Source organism: Lates calcarifer, linkage group LG6 (genome assembly GCF_001640805.2).
Source record: "Lates calcarifer isolate ASB-BC8 linkage group LG6, TLL_Latcal_v3, whole genome shotgun sequence".
Classification (NCBI taxonomy): domain Eukaryota; kingdom Metazoa; phylum Chordata; class Actinopteri; family Centropomidae; genus Lates; species Lates calcarifer.
Window position 1 is genome coordinate 8,712,079 of NC_066838.1, and position 21,708 is coordinate 8,733,786.

At 39.1% G+C, this 21,708-nt stretch overlaps 1 protein-coding gene across 1 annotated transcript in view; it reads right to left on the reverse strand.

Annotated features, from left to right (window-relative positions):
- sema3bl (sema domain, immunoglobulin domain (Ig), short basic domain, secreted, (semaphorin) 3bl) overlaps nt 1–21,708 on the reverse strand; it is a 69,706-nt gene that overhangs the window by 46,994 nt on the left and 1,004 nt on the right. Inside the window, exon 2 of the mRNA XM_018688991.2 lies at nt 2,192–2,352. Coding sequence (XP_018544507.1) covers nt 2,192–2,352 — 161 coding nt within the window. The remainder of the gene's footprint in view (nt 1–2,191; nt 2,353–21,708) is intronic.

The window sequence follows — 21,708 nt, forward strand, 5'->3', positions numbered from 1 at the left end:
TAGTGATGCTCAGAGGATGTATTCTAAACTCATGTCTTGTAAGCACAACAGTGGTTGAAGTTCCTGAACAGCTGTTGATGCTAACATTGGCTATGTAGTGATTGGATATAAAACTAGAAACACCTTTGACTAGAGCAGAGACATGGTTAGCCTAACTCTGCCCACAAATATACTTACAAGCACCTTTAAAGTTTAGAATTAAAATCTAATTTGTTTAATCCAAAAGCAGATGTGCATACCTCTAGTTTCTTACTAAATGAACAGACATGACACTGGTATTAATCTTCTGATCTTCAGAATGTGAATACACATACGAATACGGGGCCTTGCAGACACAGATGCTGAGGTTCTGATTTTACAAATTGAGGCAGGGATGAGCTGTGGGGCTCAAAACTTTTCAACACTGAAGCTGGTTGTCATAGCAACATTGACTGATAATCCTTTATGTCAAACATTGTTTGAATAGATTCTGTTTTTTGTTTTTTTTCCTTCTTTCAGCACCAGTTCATGGTGTGTTTGGCACACGTGTGTTAACTTATAAACGTTTGTTTCATTGAAATGGCATTACTGATTGATTTCACAATGGCTGGCACTGACATAAGCACAAGCATTAAACCTTAACAGTGGAGTATCAGCAAGCTTCATGTGTGATCGCTAGCCAAGAGAACAGTGAGAGGAGGCAAAGCGAGGGCTGTGGAGGAATTAAAGGGCGGATAAGGTGGGCGACATCTGGCTCTACGTATGTGTACTTAAATTCCCTGTTCACCAATTCACTCTCTGTCAGTCTCTTTGACCCAAGTAGGAGTAAAGATACACACATATTCATATGTACACACACACACACACACACGCACACTGCTCTTAGCTAAAGTGGTTGGAGCACACTGGGGATTTCTTTTTTTAGAGAGACATATTTTTGTTCTGTGCTTACTAGAAACTTGTATAATGGAACGCAAAATACATTGGTCGCCCTACTGCTGAAAAGTCATATCTGAATAAATATATGCTGCATATTTTCCCAAAACGTTTCCTCTACAGATACACATGCAGATAAAATGAAATCTTGTTTTAATTTAAATCAGCTCATTTCCCTAGTGTCGAAGCTTTCCAATAAAAACTCTTATAAGATATAACTCAAAGGTATAATAACTCCCTAAATCCACAAATCACAGCAAAACTCATATCTGTGTCTACTGTTGCACTGAATAAATTACATAAATATGGATTTTATTCCAATATGAGAGACACATTGTTTCATAACTGTGACCATACTGTATCTGGTCTTCTTGATTTAAACCAAGATGTAGAATCACTGCATCACAGTGACATAAATCCTGTGATTCTTCTCAAAATGAATAAATTTTATTTAAACAGTAAATCAAAGACTTAATATTTAGGATAAAAGAACCAACAGCATGATCACATTCTATCTTTTCCTTCTATCTCTAGTCAGACTCTCAGTGTTTGATGACAATGAAAGTTGATCGTAATTAATCTCTCGTGTCTCTGTGGCAAGCCAAAGAAACTATAACTCTCTCAGCATAACTGCTGTGTTTGACAAGCCTTAATGACAAATTCATACACAGATTAAGGGTGACGTAGATGGAAACACAAGGTCTGATTTATGACTAGCTGTACTTTTACAGGTGTTCCTGCACCAGGAAGGGCACAAGATTGTACAAATGTTTTGGCAAAGGAAGGAAGACATAAAATTTGATTGAAGTGTGGGACTGAAGACCACTGTGTGTATCAACAAATTTGAAAACTAAATTAACAGCAGAGCCAGAAAACAGGTGTGTGGTTTTAGCTTCTTCTTTTTTTTAATTTAACATTTTCATCGCTGATTCTGAAACTATTTTAGTGATGACGCAATATCTGTGATATAAAATAAAATGGCCATTCAGGTTGGAGTCACCACATTTATGGTTGATTTATGACACAGAGTGCTTTAACAGATGTTCTTCGAAGAGGGAAAACACAAAATCCTACGCCTATCTCTTCAAGTTGTATATCATTACTCTATAGATTGAAACCACTTGCAGAATCACTGTAACTTAAATCAAAATGGAATGATTTATGTAGACTGTACAGTAACTAACCTTTAACTATGCATCAATCATCAAAGCAGAGCAGAATTCCTTAAAAAATACTTAAATAACTGAACTTTACATGATATTATTTAAAACCTCACCTCCTTGGACTCGCTGCTGACAGGTCCCAGCATGAGAGAGTACAGGACGTCCTTCCCTCCCAGAAAGAGGCGGTCACGGTACTCATCCAGGAAGACAGCAGTAAGAGAGAGTTGGCCATGATGACCACTAAAGATAGATGACCTGTTGGTGGACAGCAGGTCTGCAGAGAGAGGAGAGAAAAGGATGAGCCCTGGTATCCAACAGAAGCACAGAGGAGGAGGAAGACAGCAGTGAGAGAAGAAGGTGGAGAGCAAACTGAGAGGGGTAATGATGCGGTAAGGGAGAAGAGACATAAATGAAAATGAGCTTTTTTGCTGCACTTAACACAGAACTTAAAATAATTTTCCATTAGGCAATAAAGCATACAACTCAAGACAAGACAGACTAAAAATCAAATCAATTAAAAAACAGTACATAGCAAGAAAGAAGAAAACAGAAGAAAGGTAAACAACATCTTAATGGAATATCAACAAAAGCTTTATCATTATAGAGAATTACCCTGCTTTTCTCAGTGTGAGTTCACAAAGAGGTTTATGATCAAAGCTTCCAGCAGTTTCCAGTTTCGTGGGCCTTGTTCAGACTGCCAACCCAAATCCATTTTTTGGTACATGCAGATTAATTTTAGAAATTCCAGAAAGAAAGAAAAAAAACCCACATGAAATACATTTTCATGTGATCCAAACCACATTTGGAGGTGGTTCGAAATGTGATTTGAGTTAGATCTTTTGAGTCTTTTAAGTCACTTGCAATGCAACATACAGCGATGATGTAAAATGCAGACTGATTGTACCTACATAGTTACTGACACCTATGCTATTACTACCTATTACAAAAATCCAATCTGATCACTTGCAAATAAATATCAGTGTCTACTCTCCTGACCTAATGCAGTTTTCAGGTAAGAACTGGCCAGGAAAAAATTCCCTCATGAAAAGCAGGTAGGTTGAGCTTTATACATCCTACTAATAATATTAATACTACTACTAATATACTAATATTTTACTTAAATCACTTTATAATTTTTAACCTGTGTTGAAATATATCTGTCGCTGCACTTCACTGCTGTGAAACACATGTGTAACCAATAACATTGATAATAGCTGAAAACCATTTGCTATTGGAATTTAGACGCATCATTGCCTTCTCCAAACACACTTCCTGTTGTTGCTGTTCACACGTCCTCCCTGTGTATTTGGTTTGCTTCCAGAAATGACCAGCAGTATCAACCAACCACTGAGTCTCAAAGCATCTGGGTATGGTTTTTTTTTTTTAACCTGAGATAGAAAATAGCAAAAGCTGGTGAGAATTCATACTATTCAAAAATCAAAATGTGATATCAAGATATTATATCAAGTATTTAAATCCACAGTGATCCTGAACAAGCTGAAAAGCACTACAGTTCAGTTTCTGAAGCACAGGACTTTATGAGGGCACATGCACACATGATACACACTCCCATATAAGTAAACACGTATCAGTGAGAGAGTCTGTCTGTGCCCACCAGGCTGCACCTGGCTCTCCTCTCTGATCTGGCAGCAGCTTCAAAGTCAAAAGGTTGATGCAACAACTCTGCAGGAGCAGCAGAGACCAGGTTGAATTCAAGTTCATCTAGAAGTGGGGTGTCCTCCATCTCCTTTATACACACACACATATATGCATACATTGGCAGATAAACACAACCACAAGTCTGCTGCTTCCCAGCTTCTCAGTCTCCCACAGCTTTGAAATGTACCACTTCGTCACATAAACACCTCTTATTTCTGCCTCTCCTACTTTTTCTTTTTGTCCTGTCTCTTCTTCTTTATCACCTTGCGTCCCTCTCTCTCTGTCTATGTAACAGGATGAGGAGAGAAAAATGTGTGTGAAAAGATGTCGTTGGTTTGCCAAACTCTCAGTGGAGGAGTCTCACGGCTGAATCAGCTTTCCGTCTATCTCTCATCACTCATCTGTCGTGCTAGTTATTCTCTCTTTTTCTCTTGGTCCAATACACATACACTAACATGCACTTGAGCGTGCACACACACGCACACAGTGAGAAAGTAGCTTCAGTCACTCGCCACTCAGCAAGAGTATTGAGTGAGGCACAGGGGCCCAGAGTACTTGTGACACCTTGTTCCATCATGGGGGCCTTGCAGACACAAACACAGGCACAGACACACACACACACACACAGTTGATCTGTTTTTATTAGAAATCTCCACTTGCAAACTCATAAGTTTCCACACACACTTGCATATTCTTCACTACAGCTGCAAGTAAGGATTATTTTCATCCATTAATCCATTAATGAAAAATGTCTGTTGCAATTTTCCAGAGTCCAAGGTGATGTCTTCACAGTGCTCATTTTGTCCAATGAAACCCATTCTTTCACTTGCTGCCATAGACACACACACACGCATATACACATTCAAACAGCCTCACCCTGGATCACCCTCATTACCAGTGTAGAGGAAACTTTAACAGTGATGTGAGGAGACTTTCAACAGCTTAACACTCTATCATGTTTTCTTTTTGCCGCATATATATTCTCTAATAGTGTCTTTACAGCAGCTGAATCAAAACCAGGATGAACCGGCAACTCTGGTGAAACACTGTTCTCCGCTGAGGCCAGCCAACATCCACGCCTATTAAATGTTGTTACAAAATTTAAAAAAAATCCTCTGAAGACAGTGACGAGGGAAATAGTCTTATAAGAAAGACGGGATATAAAACTTTAAAGCTGCTGGCAAGAGAATAGCAACGAGACACACAAGCAGGAAGGCATCAGGGATATACTGTGGGGAGAGAGGAGAGAGTTAGAGAAAGTTAAAGAAAGTTGGAAGATAGATATAGATAAAGTTAGAAAGAGAAGGGAGGGGGGAAGGCTTTTAACAGCTGGTAAGAGTCAGAAAATAATGAGGAAGAAGAGAGACGGGCAGAGAACGCCACAAGCCAGACAGAGAGGGTAGTGATTCCTGATGGATTTATTGGGACTGGCAGGGCAAGCAGAAGAGACATGATGAGCAGAGAAAGAGTTCTAAGCTTTAAAACAGTTTAAAATTAGATACTGAGAGTCTGCAGCATTGTATGATATGCAGTTTCATATGCAATGCTTTATTTTCTCACTATAGTTTGAATATATTCACTATTACAGCTTTTGAAAACTATTATTTTATGACAAGCAGATAAAGTTGTAATACATATATACAGATATAAACCAATAATTAAAGTAAGTTCGCCACTGAACACAAATGACACATAAACACTCTTGTACTGATACCAGCAGATATGACGAGGCAAGCTATATCAGCAGGAAGGTCTGATCAGTGTTTCCATGACAGTTTATCAGAAGAACATGTGGGCAGCTCTACACATCTTCAGCTGACTGTCTATCTCCACAAGTTCAGCTTTTTCCATACACCTCTGAGCCCTGAGATGACCTCCAGTTGGAGAGAGAGTGATGATGAATGACATGAAACTGTGTGGGTGTGTGTACGTGTGATGGGAAGAACATATGGTTTTGCATGTATGCATGAGTGTGTGCCTGTGTGTGCTGAGGCCTTTAACAGATACTGCGGGTTTTAGGTCAGGATTTAATGTTCACGGCACACCTCTTTGTTTTGACAGGAAAAGATTGCAGGAGATGGATACTGTCAGGTTACAAGGGTATAGTTATCAGATGTGTATTAATCAAACATAAAGTTGCACTTTTGACCCAACTAACTGTAGATTTCCCACATTTATCAGAATTTTTAAAAAATGAGCAAGAGAAAATGTAAATTCCTATTCAAGTTCTTTAAAACCTTTAAAACCTTTGGGGTATCTGGTGTCCTAGTGTTTAGGATGAATACCATGAAACCAAAAAAAAATTCAGCTCATGCAACTCCAGTCTGGAATTTCAGTGAAAACCTAAATGCCAAAAACAAACAAAAAATCACATTTATTTTAACCTTTTTTAAAAGAGTGTCCTTAACCTTTTTAAGGAAGCTTTTAAAGTTTCAATATTTTTTTTTATATGCATTTATCTGCTTGGTCTAAGAGCAATATCATGCATGCAGTGGCCTGTACTCCCATAGTCTAAGCGGGAAGTGCAGAAAAAGGAAAAAACAAAAAAGGAAAAAGAAGTCTTCCACAGAAGTCCTCAAAATTAAATGATAAAATCTGTCTGCACTCCATCCTTTCCAACTCAACACATAATTGTTTTCTGATCTGACACCACTGTTGACTGACAAGGCGGTGTTAAAAGCTAAAAATATACTACGTGTTTTTTGAAAAATATAAGATATATATAAGAAACATTTGAAAACTATTATGGAGACAAATCAACTTTAACTCAGTTATGAACATATATATATATATATATATATATATATATATATATATATATATATATATATATATATATATATATGTATGTATGTATGTATATTATGGTTACTACATAGTTACTACAAATAAACACTTCTTTCAAGTTTCAAAAACGGTGGTTGAAAGAAACCAGCAGCAGTTTGTTGTGTTAAAGTTATATCACAATTAATCCTCCTTTGCTCTCAAGCGTCAAGACTGCAGCCACTATAGGGCTTTGTTACTTTAACAGAAAAATAATTTTTGGGCATTTGCAAAAATCTTGTTTTTCTTGGGAGGATAGTCATAACATCATCATCACAACTATATCATTATTTGATTAGGTTTGTGTCTCATGGTGCATTTCAACAGATCTATGTTGTGGATATCATTTACAAAGATCTTGTTTCCTGAACTTTGATCCATAAATGGAGTAATTACTTATCTAATTTCCTCTGCGTTTTGTTTAATGTACTTTCCCCTTCACAGACACAAACTCACAAACACACTCAGGCCTGGCGTCTTTGATGTCTCTCTCTACCTTTGTATTGCATAAATCACTCACAAGTACACACAACTCTAAAAACAAAAATGTAAGCACATAAATACCACAGCCATAGACACACACACATACACAGATACATGCACAGACACACAAACAGACAGGTAAGGTGAGCTAACAGCTTCCATCTGCAGCTTGTTATCACTCCAGCAGCTCATCGCCTCAGTGGAAACCACACCACAGTCTCACCTCTCACCAACCTCTCTTTCTCCTGCTGTCTATCCATCTTCACCTCTCCTCCATCTATCCATTTAACCACTCTGTACTCTCCATCACGTTCTGTCCTTTCTGTCTATCCATTTCTAACTTCCTCTTTTCCCTCTCTTGAAGTGACTTTAAAAATCTGTCTTAAATTTCTTCTCTGTTGTCTGTCCATCTGTCTTCCTGTCTCCCTTCCCATTTGCCTCTAGATCTCTGTCCCTTGTCTCTCTTTTAATCCATTATGTGTCTTAAGATTCTGTACAGCTAAAAAAAATTCCTGACAGCATCCATGGGGAAACCTCTACATCTGTCTTCAATGTGTCTTATTCCCCTAAAGGCAGCCAGCCAACTCTGCATTGACAAACAGCAGCCGTGCCAAACCAAAGCGACACACGAAAGAGCATCTGGTTTCACTGTACGTGTCAAACCTCAGATATCTCACCACATAGTCTCAGCCACTACAAAGATACGTATGTAGTAATTTATTCCGGGATTTGTTTACATTGTCTGTGTTCCTGCATGCCCCAGTGTCATTCAAATCTAAGAGTCAGACATGTGGACCTCACTGATTTGCTGCTGCTACCAAAAGACAGTTTGCTTATTTGCATATTTTTCTTTGATCTGGGAGCTTACACGGTCCTTTCATCAGCCAAGGACCAATGAAACATAATCAAACTTCTGATTAAAGATAAAAATAAAAGATCTAGTGTGATGAAACTGAGGGCAGCATTATGGCATGAATACATTTAAATTGTGAATTAGAAGGTAGAACATTTTCTGTCCAGCAAACTTTTATCAGCAACTGCTTTTTCCATTATTTTTAATGGACTTTCTGTGTGGAAAAATCTCTTTAACTGCATATGTTTCCCCCTGGTCCTCTGGTTTCCTCCAACAGTCCAGCAACATATAGTCTAGATTATCTGCTGATTCCAAATTGCATGTAAATGTGAATGTATGTCTTTATGTGCCCACGGTGTACTCTGCTTCTTGTCCAGTGCATGCTGGGACAGCACTCAGCCCCCTGCAATTGTGAATAGCATTGCCACACATAACTCTCCATGAAGCCACAAGTAATTGTTTTCACATTATGATTTTTGCATGGATTAAATAAAGAAGATATAACATGTTAATTACTGAGTTTTTCTCCCTGCTTCCAGTCTTTATGCTAAACTACACCAAAGCCTGCTACCTCTAACTCCATACTGACCGTACAGATGTGAGAGTGGTGTCGACCTTCTCATCTAACTCTAAGTCAATGAGTATTTTCTAATATATCAAAGTATTCCTTTAAACCTACAACCCATGTGATGAAGAGCACAGTTGGGGATATGTCTGTGCTCTTGTGTAACCAAATGCATTGTCTCTTATAAGACACATCTGATGTGACATCTCTGGCATCAGGTTGGGCAAAAAATGAAAAATTCAGCTAAACAAGTATAACAAAGGGTTCAATACATAATTGTGTCTTCTACACCGCTTCTCCAAATTCTGGTAGAAAACCACTGAGATTAAACAAAATGTGTCCACTGAGTTTGTGGACTCATTTTGTGGACAGAGAACACACATTATCATCTACGACATCTTTATCCTCTCCATGTCCCCATAAACAGGCATTCACAGTCACAGTATAAAATCTCAAACTGTCAATTTCATCAATGCAGCTATTGAAAAGGACAAATATAGACAAATAAGAAAGTGGTTAAAAATAAGAGTTTCAGTGACAGTTCTGGAAACAACAGTAAAAATGGGTTGAAGAGGAGAATCGGAGGAAAAAAATTACTGAGAGAGTGACAGAGAGTGAAAAAGTTCAAATCTCATGCTGACATCTCTAATGTACAAATTGGGCACAGGCAGAGTGTAAGCTATCTTAAGCTGCAGACACACACATACACGTATGCATGTATGTAGGCACACACGCACACACAATAGTATCAGTGTTATTACTGGCTCAGTGGGAGAGGGGGGACACATCTGAAGTCTATTAAAGCCCACTGTGCTACAAAATGCATACCAGTAACACAGACACACACACACACACACACACACACACACACACCATCATGAATTAATAAATCCCTGGTTCAATCACACCTATTCCCATCTCAGTTGAAAAAACTCACTGTCTCCATCTTTAAATATTGCTCTTTGACATTTTGTTTTTATGAGCTCTGACACGCAAACACACACCCTCACAAACAAATAAAGACTCATTAGACTCATTACACCGCTGACAGGCTTCCCAGGGTATCATTAGATCTCGGCTGTATATTGTTGCAGTGAGCCAAGTATTTCTGGAATCTGCCGCACTCACAAAAAGTCATTTCACCGTGCTTCTCCTCCTCTCACCACTCCCACTCCTCATCCTCCTCTCCTGGGTCTTGTATTTCCCTCTCATCCTCTACATGTAGCGTCCTTGTGGGGTTCTTTGTGAAGTGTGTGTTAGGGCTGGTCAATTGAGCTACACAGATTACAGATCTCTCTCTGACCTAAATCTCCTCTTCTTTAAATTTTATACTTACTGTAGTTCAAATGCTACAAGCACATACTAGATTTTAGGTCTTACCATTCATATTTGAATGGTGAGTGTGATGTGTTAATACACAAGACGTGTATTAACACATCACAGTGCAATTTCTTTCAGTAGGGGCACTATACAGCACAGTTTAGTTGTCACTCATGTATTTGTTTTCAGGTTTCTTTTTTAACCTTGGTTATTTAGAACACACACAGCTACTGGACCTCCTGATATCAGTGTTTTCATTGTTGAAACTCACAAGAATTTGTCCTGGCAGAGATACCACAAGCCATAAAACTCATGACAGAGTAAATCTGGGGATTTCCTGCCAACCTGTTACTGCTCCTCACTGGAGATGACATTTGACCCACACAGCTCACATTTTTATCACATTTGATCATGTGATAAAGCCATGAGAAGTGAGATGAGGGCCAAAAAGGGAGTGCGCACACACACACACACACACACACACACACACACACACACAAAATCCAATGAGCTTGGTCTGATCTGGATTTCATAATTTTGTGTGTTTCTTTCTTACTGTTTCCTCTTTTTCTTTTTTCGTCACGTCTCTCTCTCTCTCTCTTTCTCACTTACACACACACACACACACACACACACACACACGGCGACATATTCAAGGCTTCTTCTCCCTCAGCCATCTCAGGATGCCTATCAGAGTTCCTGTTACCCGATCTTCCCTGCTGGGCCAATCAAAACACAGCATAGGGTGTTACCTCATCACCCTCGATCCTCATCAACCCTCACCCTCCTCTGCCTCCCCTTCGTCCCTCATTTCATCATCTCTCCCTCCCTTCTTTCACTTCTTTTCTTCCTCCCTCCCTGACAGCTGGTTGCTTTTTCTCTATCCATCTCTCTTGCTCGTCCACTTTCATCTTTTTTCCCTCCAAATTTTTTTTCACTCCTGCTCCATTACTCACGAGTACCACACACACCCCTGTCTCACTTTATCTCTCTCATCCAAAATGATCCATGGCAAACTTCACTTCTCTTAACCCCAGCTTTCCTCCATCCCTTCCCTCACCCCTCATTTCAGAAATCAGTCATCCTCTCTCTTTACTTTTTCCTCATCCTTACTGCCTTTTATTTCATCAGTCCTACTCATACGACAGTATATTTCTTTCTCCAGAAGTAACAGTGCTATCTCTCTCCCTCATTCTCATCTTAGACTTCTCTCTCTTACCCTCATCCCTTGCTCCCTCAGTGCCTCTTCCAAAGCCTCCAAATTTCTACATAATTTTCTGTTGGCTGTCATGTGTTTCAGTACAAACAGTTCAGCCAAATCTCTGCTGGCCTCACACACTTTTTAAATTGAATGCAGCAAAGTGCAGGAACACAGGCAACTCACCATTTTTTTTTATAATTTAATTATTCTTTCTTGCATTTAGTCAAAACTATTGTATATATATATATGTTTGTTGTTATATTATATATTTATGTATAGTGACTGTAAAAGTACATATTGCTTTTATGACATTTCACAGAAAATCAGTTACTGGCTTCATTATTCCATAAAACATTTCCATATTAGACTTTTATAATGTAAAAGTAAAGTAACGCAAATCACACAAAATGAAAAATGGTAAGATGCTTTTATAGTGGCATTTCTTTTGACCTGTTTCCATTGCAAACCAGAAATGACATTCTCAAGACAGGCTCTTGTATCATGGAGTAAGACAGATTACCAAAATAACAACAAAAGAGAAAAAAACAACCTGAACCAAGTTGATTTTTATTGAAACAGACTGAAAGGATCGTACTACACTTGGTATAAAGTGGATGCTCTGTTCTGCAGAAATCAGTGAGACAGCTGCTTGCAAGGCACATTCGGCAGCAGTGTCGGTTAACAAAGGAACACACAGATGTATTCACGTACGAGTACATGCAAACACACACTGGCTTGAACAGATCGTTTTTTCCCTGGAATCAGTCCAGTGTAATGTTTGTGTGTTTGTCAGCTGCTGTTTAATAGATACATCAGTCCACAGTGGAGCCATTGTACTCTGCTCTTTTTGTCAGCAGCTCCAGTGGAACTAATTGATTGCTGCGAGAGAGGGTGCGTTTGTCTTGGTGACAGGAGGCACAGCACCTCAGTGTGCGTGACATGTAATGTTTCCCATCCCGCATTGAAGAGGGTAGCCGACACCTCTGGCCTGTTCCTCTATCACTTTGTATTGGTCCTGAGCCAAAGTGCCAATGGTAGGACACTGCAATGACATGAGAAGACAAAAGCCTTGTCTGTGCAAGACTTTGTAATCATTCCAGTAGTAGTTCTTTCTTCTTTCTCTGCAAGAATGTCCAGCTGTACTATATGTAATGCCTGCTAATCTTTTAATGTCTCCAGTGAAAAAATACACGAGCAGAGCTGGAGATGTTTATGGTAGAGGGATGTTTCTTCCTCAGGCTGGAAGAGTAATACTTAGTATAAAACACTGGCAGGGTATCTGTCATCTCAACACCACAGCTCAGCATGCACTTGGCTGACAGTGATGTACAAGAGGAGGCCAAGTTCAACATTAGTCCAAGTGAGCACAAAGTTTTTACAAGGTGTTATTGTGATTGCACGATTTGTTGAAAGTATTAAAAGCTTTGGATGGATATGTGCAGCAGATAGCCATGTAAGTTTAAATGACTTTAATGCTACATTTGCACCCATTTTCACTGTTGGCACTGACATATTGTCTAAATGTTTATTAGCAGTTTAACAATGATGCAATCATAGATGATTATCTTTCGATTCCAGGGGCCAATATCACAAAAGCGATCTGCGAGCGCTGTTTGAAGGCAAATGAATGACTGGCTCTCACCAACTGCAAATAAACTTGCAGCTCCTACAGGGGTGTTGCGTCCTCAAGCAAGTATCAAGTATGGTGTTTATTCTGATGAGTGAAACATGTTAAAACAACCAAGAAAAAAATGATCTCATGTTGCAAATTTGGTGAAACAGGTCCAAGTCTCTCATTATGACTTGACTTTACCTCTAGCATCACCATGAGGTTCACATTTGTGATTTTGGGGGAAATGTCTCAAAAACATGATGCAGTGCAATTCAGTACAAGTAAGTGTGGCTCTCCTATCTTGTTTAGTTTTGTTTCTTATTTAACCATGGCTATATTTCTATAACCTTATCCAAGTGGATTTAATGAGTATTTTTTTGTAATTTTCCTTATATTAGATAGTTGACAGTGAACACACACAGAAAACACAGGCATAGATGTTAAAAGATCTGACACCCCAGCAAGTGATTTTAGTTGGCTAACCTCAACTAACTTACTTAACCAACATTAACCACATTAATACCTGAATTTCCCTGTGTGGTTGCTGCAGGAAAACATCTGAAAACATTAGCTTTGATCGTAATGTAGATAGCATTAACCTTTCCAAAAATTCGTAAGAAAAAGTGGAAAAGGCCTCTTACACAGGTCAGTGAATTTAATGCTCCCAATATGTGCACAAACACTGACACTCGATGGCATGAAGAACACAGATTCAGCAGCTGCTCAGGATTACAACACACTTTGAGGTTTTAAGCTTTGCACTTCATTCTTCATGCCTTCATACAATGCAGTGCCTGTATTTGTGCAGATACTGAACACAATAAATTCTTTCTTTTCTGTATTCAATGGCTCCCCAAGTATTAACTTTTGCAAAAACATAATTGCTTAAAACAAAATAGTTGTCTAAAATGTAATTTGTAGGAGATACAGTTGCTATCATTTGACGGTAGCAGTCATGTGTAGGATTTAAATGGTTTATGCATCCATCTTCACTGGAACAATAATTTGAAAGACCCTATAATCAAATCAAAAACCCTATAACTACTGAGTTTTAAAAAGCATTTGGAGCTTAAAGGAAAGAGGGAAGGAAGGAAATGAGAGGAACAGAACATTGTGGTATGGACAGGAGAAAACTCACCAGCAGCGGAGTAAAACAATAGTTCAGACCAGTACGAGAGCAGAGGGTGGGTCAGACCCCTCGAGGACTGCAGTGTGGGGAGCTGATGTGTGTCTTCAGCTTTCAGGGTGTGGCAGAGTGTAGAAAGTTTAGATAAATAGTTTTTCAGGACTTGAACCCCCCTCGGTGAGTGTCTACTGCTGTGATTTGTAACGCTCATGTTAAAACAACCCCCATCGCTGTGTACACCGCTGTTGGTTTTGGCAGACATGTACACACACACACACACACACACACACACACACAAACATGAGCCATAAAGACTTCACAAAGAGATACCATTATCTACACAGGAGACGCACACACCTCTTATAACTCCTGTGTTTAAGTGGAGTACTGAGTAATCTACATGACAGATGGTCAAAGCCACATTGTTGGGACTTGAACCCTCAACCTTTGCTTCTCAAAGGGAGCTGTGTCTTTCAGCCTCCAGGTTAGCCTCTCTCTTCCTTTTATCCATCTATCTGTCATTCTCCCCATCTCTTTCATTTTCCTCTCCACTCTTTCAACCTGCTGTCTTTTCCCTCCCTTTTCATCTTCTTAGCCCCTCTCTGTCTTTTTCATCCATTTCTCTCTCTCCACCACCATGACCTCTTTTTAACTGCTCTCCTCTGGTATTTGCATCTTGTCGTTCACTCTCTTCCTGTCTTTCTTTTACATTTACTCTTTCATGGATCTATTTGTTTTCTCTCCACATTCACAGATCTTTCATTCATCACCTCCCTCTCTTTCCCCTATGTCCTCTTCTCTCTTCTCTCCTTTCTTTGAAATTCATTGATGTTTCCTCTCTTTCATGGACATTCCCCTCTTCCATTCATCTTTCAACCTTCTGTTGATTCATGCCAGCATTAGGGGCACATGTGCAGTGCTGATTCAGGCAGCTGAGCCCTGTAGAGGCCTGTGTGCACTGACCTTTCATGGTATGCACAGTTTATATGGACATGTTTTGCAGCGGAGCTAAGCTGTTTGGATCCAGCAGGGGTTTATCAGTCTACCCTTGGACTTCAGGAACATGGTGGGGTGTTAGATTTATCGCTCAGCTCATCCCTGAGGTAGATAGTAGGTGTTAATCCAGAGGCAGTCCAGCCTCTCAGTCTTTTTCAAAGTTTAAGTATGTTATAAAAATATATTAGGACTTCTATGTAAAAATACAAAACTTTTATCCATCTCAGTCATGACTAAGAAGTGTGTACCCATCCCATCTATTACTGTGGACAGGTACAGCATCACTAAATGAAAACTGAAAAATCTACTCAACCAACAAATCCAAACCTGAAGACAAAATTTGTATCTCACTGAGCAAGCTAGTATTCTTATTGTTAACACATTAAACAAAACCAACAATGCATTTGTCCATTTCTCAATACTTTATGGCTTCCCTATACTCTTTGTGGCACTGAGCCCTGAGCCTCCCTGTCTCCAACTCAAGACATAAATCTTTGAAACAGCCCTCAAATATATAGTTCAATAAATAGCGCATTTGTTGGGGACTATTTCCAGCTGTGTATTAATACACTTTCTAGGTATTTATAGGCAACAGGACATAGGACATAGGACATGTTATGAAGGAGCATGTCAACATGAGGCTCATTGATATAACCTCCACTGTGGACTTAGGTATCAGAATTGGCTACACAAAACTTACTTACTAGGATCCATTCATTGCTGGGATTTGGTCTTTTCATGGGACTTATACTTAAATTGCCAATCTTTAATCAACCTTTAGTCTTTAATCACAAACCACAATCTTTTCCAAGTATATTTGGTGCCTGGACCTAACCAAGGAGTGAGTCCACAACATTAACCATGTATTTATTATTGTTACCATGATGGTTAAGGTCCCATAGGCCAGTTGTGTATTTTTATAGGGACAAGCGACCTATGGTTATTTAAGTTGGCAGCTGCTGCTGCCACTGTTGGCTGAAAATTTGTACATATAAAATCTAAACTCATGCTCTATATATTGTTAAGTATTTGCAACATTATTATCACACTTAAATCATGGCCATGTAGAGAAGTTATAATTAAATCATCCAGCTTTAAAAGTTTGTTTGTCAGTTTGACCCCATGGTTAAATATGTCTCACCAATGACAGTTTAGCACAACACACAACTACTGTTGCTATGATTACCTGCTTAATGAAGAAGTCTTAAAAACTGTTGCCTAGTAACAGCTTTAGATTGCTGGATAAACTTATAACTTTGAATATGTCTGTATTTTTCATGGACACAAGATATTAATATTTGTTATATTCTTTTTCATCATACTTGAATAAATGTAATGTCTCCACCGTGTCTCTGCTAATCATAAAACCAGTGTTTAACAGGCACCTGTTTCTACTTTATCGTGCTGGAGTTAAACACTTGAACTATTAGCCTGCTCGGTTCATTTAAAATCTGTTCTGCCAAGAAATTAACCTCAACCTCACCAAGATACAATGACGAAATGTATCTGCTCATGCCCTTGTACTGATAACTAATCTAATTTCATTCATGAGCAGGAGAAACAATAAGAACAGTCACGAGCGGGGGGTATTCTTTATCAGCATGACAACTATGGTTCAAGCCTGCAAACTGTAACAACCAAGGATTTTGTTTTTTCATCCGAAGTGTTTACAATAGATTTCTCACACAACAGTTCTCTCATCTGACTTACTTTCTTCTTCCTTTCTTTTTCTCACTTGTTCTTTTTCCTTTCTCCTCAAACATTCCTGGTACTTTCTATCCTTTGTTCTCACCCAAGCTTCCTCTACATCTCTCTGATCTGGCCCTGTGTTTATCTCAATCCTTTTTCCAGCTCCCAATCTCTCACACGTTTACTGTCAGTTTTCTCCTCCCCTGACTCTAATTCCTCCATCTGTGTGTTGTCTGTGATCTGGCCAGGCTGCCATCTGAGGGTTGTCACATGAGAGATGGTGTTGACACGACACACAAGTGACACCTTGAGACACGCAGATGTCTACATCAGATGCAGTTGCTCTCTGTCTTTGTCACAGACACACAGTTAACGTCAAACACTCTAAAAGGATCAATACACACAGATATCTACATCAGACGCTATACGTCTCTTCATCTCACACACATCAAGTCACACTCAGGCACATTTTGCACTTCATACATAGACACACACACACAGATGCTTTATAGATCAAAAACGCTTACACACTAATGCCTCAGCAGACACACATATCTGTATCTAAAATACTCACTGTGCCTTTTTCTTTCTCTCTCGTGCACACACACACACACACCACACACTCCTTCACCCCTCACATCATGTATCAGAAACATGAAATGTGTTTCCTCTGTCAGCAAGTCTACATGCCACACAGCAAAACTCTCACTGTGTCTTTGCAGCCTCCAAAATAAATATGGGAAATGTTCATAGACAGGACGAAGCAATATTGCTTCTGTTATTACTGTGTTATAGGCTATAAAAATACAAAGGCGAAAAAAAACATATTTTGAGTGTACGACTTGTTTTAGAGAAATCAAAATACTAAAAAAAAACAAAAGCAACAAAACAACAATAGTACAGTTAACAGTGAATGTGTTTTGGTCGTGAAACATGTTCATGAGTAGTACCACAATTTTCAAAATAATAAAAATTAAAAAAAAAAACAAACAAGAAAATAAAACTGTTTTTTTTTCTTTCAACCACAAAGTGGGTTATCTCTCTTGTACTGCGACAATCCCCAGAAAAATGCAAAATGTTGTTAATAATATTTAGTGGCTGTGTGTTCTGGAAACTAATGTTCATAGATTTAATTAGATTTCCTCTTTGTCAGTGTTAAAACTTTAAAAGTCCAACAATAAGGAGAGGCTGCTGTTGCCTGGTAACCGCTAACACTAATGTCACTGAAGCTGACTATCAATTAAGAGCAGTGACAAGAGTAGCCAAGATGGCAGCAGATTGTTACACTTTTGTGGAACTTACCTCGCTGTCAATAACATTAACATGCTCTTCTATCTTTGCTTGAAAGTTTACATATCTATCAAACTGTCTCAGCTTCTTTAAATACATCTCCTCATAACTAAAGTGGATTTTAGAGCTGTTCCATTCCTACTTTTTTTCTTTCTTTTAACTACTCAGACTATTGTTCATATACTGTAAACTTTAAATATTGGCCATTGAGCCTGTGGGCTAAATATTCCCGTCTTAATGTTAAGAACTTACACAAACATTTGAAATTTAAACACATGTCAACCATTACTAAACCTCTAAAACCTCTAAAACCCTCTCCTCTCTCCAATATTTCTTAGAGCTGAAGTTTATATACATCCTAGTAAAAAAACTTTGTGTCTGACAAGCCAGTTGGCTTGGTTACTTAACCTTCATGTTTCTCTCTTTAGTTTCCTCTTGTTCTTTCCTTCACTGGGGTTTAGAGTGGTCCAGAGGCCTGGGAGCACTTAAACCAAACTCAGGAAAAGCAGGAGAGAAGAAGATTGCAATGAACAAGCTATTACACGGAGCAGTGAGGGAGTGATGGACGCAAAATGGAAAGAAAGATTGGAAAAAGAAAGGAAAAGAGCTGAGAGATGAAAGGAGAAGAGACGCCCTACATTCCAGCAGCTCCAGAGTCTCCAACAGACTCCTGGTGACAGATTACCCTGCTCCGCCTAAGAACAACTAACACCCGTCTGTATGTATGCATCTGGGCAACGCCAACTGAGAAAACAAACTCATTAATTCACAGGCTGTAAGCGAAAACAAACACAACCCTTCACTCTGAGAACTAATGCAATCTGATCAAAATAGGACGCTGATGTGAGCATTTGTGTTTTCAAGAGCCCCCCTGCCTTTGGCGAGACAAAGTGAATATTGTATTAGACAGAGTGTGTGTCTCGAAAGTCACCATATGTTTGTGTGTGTGTGTGTGTGTGTGTATGAGTGTGTGAGCGCACAAATAGACACAGGGAATTCAAATGAATAAAAGAAGCAGGCAGATTGAAGGGAGCTGGACGACATACTGAAAGACATACAGAGACACAGAGAGAAAGACAGAGAGAGATGCATGATGGGAGGTTGGTATAGATGCTTGGCAGAGGGCTGGGAGTCCAGCCAACCACACACACATCACCCACCCCGACGCTTCAGTGTCACCTTGTAAGACACACACACACACACACACACTCACTTTTCTTGTTGGGAGTTTGCATTGTAAATTAGATTTAAAATAATATATGAACTATTCAATTTTTTAATTATTCTAGATATGTATGTATGGATTTATATATGGTACTTTCTCACTGCTGTTTGCACTTACCGGTCGGGATGCCAAACTTCATTTCATTGTCTGAGTACTGTACTCTGTCAGTGACAATAAAGTGGAATCTAATCTAATCTAAGATTTGCTCTAAACATATTAATGTTGGATGATTACATGTTCTATGAAGGTGAATGTAACTGAGGAGGAAAAGAAAACAAATGACAAAAGATAAAAAAGGCCAGACTGGGTCTAGACATACGAGGTAAAACTAGATTGAATTTGGCTGAAAAGTTAGTTTTTAGATATTAAGTACAGTAACCAGTGTTTCAATAGCATTTAAATGAGTCTATGTTAACATTAGGACGTATTTTACTACTTCTACTTCACCCTATTTTTAGCCTAGAGGTATTTTTACCTGCAAATAACTAAAGGAGTGCTGACTGGGATGTCTGAGCCAAATGTAAAGAGAGGAGAGGGGTACAAGTGCTTTAATAGTTCGGAGGTAAAAATGGCCTTCTTCCTGCTTGAACCTCTACCCGCTAATTGATTGAAATGAGATAATGACAGCTTTTCCTGTCACTAAATTACCTCTGCATCCTCCTGGGGATACAAACACCCTCTGGGCTTTTCTGGGTTATAATGAGAAAGGTTGTGAGCAGACAGCCGAACAAAGGAGAGGAGAGAATGTTGATGTGAGACGGAAGATTGAGGAATTAGACTGAACTGTGAGAAGACGTTACACGTGGAGAGGTAAGAAGAGATTTACCACTGAACAGGAGACAAGGAAAAGAGAGACTTCAGTCAAGTCAGTTGAGTAAATCATGTTAAAGAGGGCAAACTATGAGGTCATGTAGACAGGAAGTGGAGAACCAGTTGGTCACTATAATGAGAATCTTATAGGAAGAGTTTCTTCCCACACTCCTCATCTTGCTTGCAAAATGAGAGTTGAGATTTTCCTGTGGCAAGTAATGAAGAAAATGTGGTTTGATATAGCGCTGTTTATTGCTCTACCAAAGTTAAAATTTGGGACTTTACACAAGTGCACTTGACTCACAAACTTTTGCACTGTTTTTTCCACTTCTTGTGTTTGCCCAGGGCACGACTTTGTTTGCTCAATAACAAAAGTTCCCCCCACGGTGTCTACTCCTCAACTGTGTTGCAGGATTTCCTAAATCTTATCTCTTGAACACCAAAAATATTATCCAGTAAACTTCACAAGGTTCCTGCATCTGAAATTATTTCACTCCAAAATTATTTAAACAGTGAATGTTAAGGAATAACAAGGAGCTATAACCATCAACTCTCAAGATATTACACAGTGTCACAAGATTTTCACTTTCTGTCAAACTCAACTGAATTTGTTGGGCAATAATGTAACTGAAATATGGCACCTCAGGTTGCGATATTCATTACATTGTAATCGACAGCACAAAAGTGTTGGAACAACATAATAACAATTCTGCTATTCAGCCCCTGACATTTGCTCTTAGGGTGGCTCAAGAGGAAAGGCCATAGGGTCAAAGCAATAAAGAGGGTAAATTCCCATGGGAGCATAAATATAATTTCATGGCAATCTAACCATTGTAAAAGCTGAGAGTTTGGCCAGCAGGTGGCACAAGAAGGAAAGCTCATAGCACGTTAAAAGGGGAAATGGTTTATCCTATGGGGAATGCAAATGTGCTCAGTACAATTTCTTCATTTTTCCACTAGACTTTGGTGTTGTTTGGTGTTTGTTGCAATCAAGTGGAGAATTTTGGCCTAAAGGTAAAAAAAGAAAAGGCTCGAAGGATCACCAAAAACATCAAGAGTAATCCTCTGTGGAGCATGAATACAGTAAAAGTCTGTGATGTGACTGGATGTTTTCAAAGTACATCAAATGTTGGACAGATGGAAAAACCCACCATCATTTCCATCCTTAGGCTCCACAGCTGGGCAATAACAAATATGAATTATTAAAGCACTGGTTGGTAGAGGTTCTACCATGTATGCAGAAAGTAAAGTTACCAAAAAAACAAATGTATAAATTCAGATGTCCACACTATTCCTCATGTGGCTGCTGTACTTTTTTGTTGCTCTATAGCCTCAATGCATTCAAAAATCCCCTTCTATCTCTTCACTCTGATTTCTTTATCAGTCTCTCTCTATCTCTCTCAACCCCCCCCCCCCCGAGCAGTATTTCCAGTCCAGCCAACAGGAAGACCAGTAAACTCAGACGGTGACTTTTCTCCTGAAAACATGTAGCTGAACAGGGGGAAATCCTGTTTGATATCTATCACAGATGATGATTGCAGACCCGCTCCGGCCTGAGTTAGCCGAAACAATGAGCAGAGCTTGGCAACTACACAGTCAACACCACTTAAACACACACACCCACTGAGTCCTGTGCTGCCTTATCATCATTAAACCTGGGTGGGTCATGGCCAGAGAGGGGGAGGCCAGAGGGCATGCTATGTGAACTGGCCAAAAAGATACAGTACATGGCAATGCTTCAGTTTTTGGAAAGATATTAAACTAATGTACCCATCTGCCTGTGAACAATACAATGCCAATAATAAAGCCAGCAGCCAATAAAGCAGCTGAATCACACTTTCATTCAGATTGTAACGGTAGAAACTGCTTTTTGACTCTTTAAAAGACAAAAGGTCATTTTCAAGGTTTGACCAGTGTGAACTTTGTGTAACATCAAATCATGTGACAATAAACAGGCTTAATTATGCAACATCCTTCG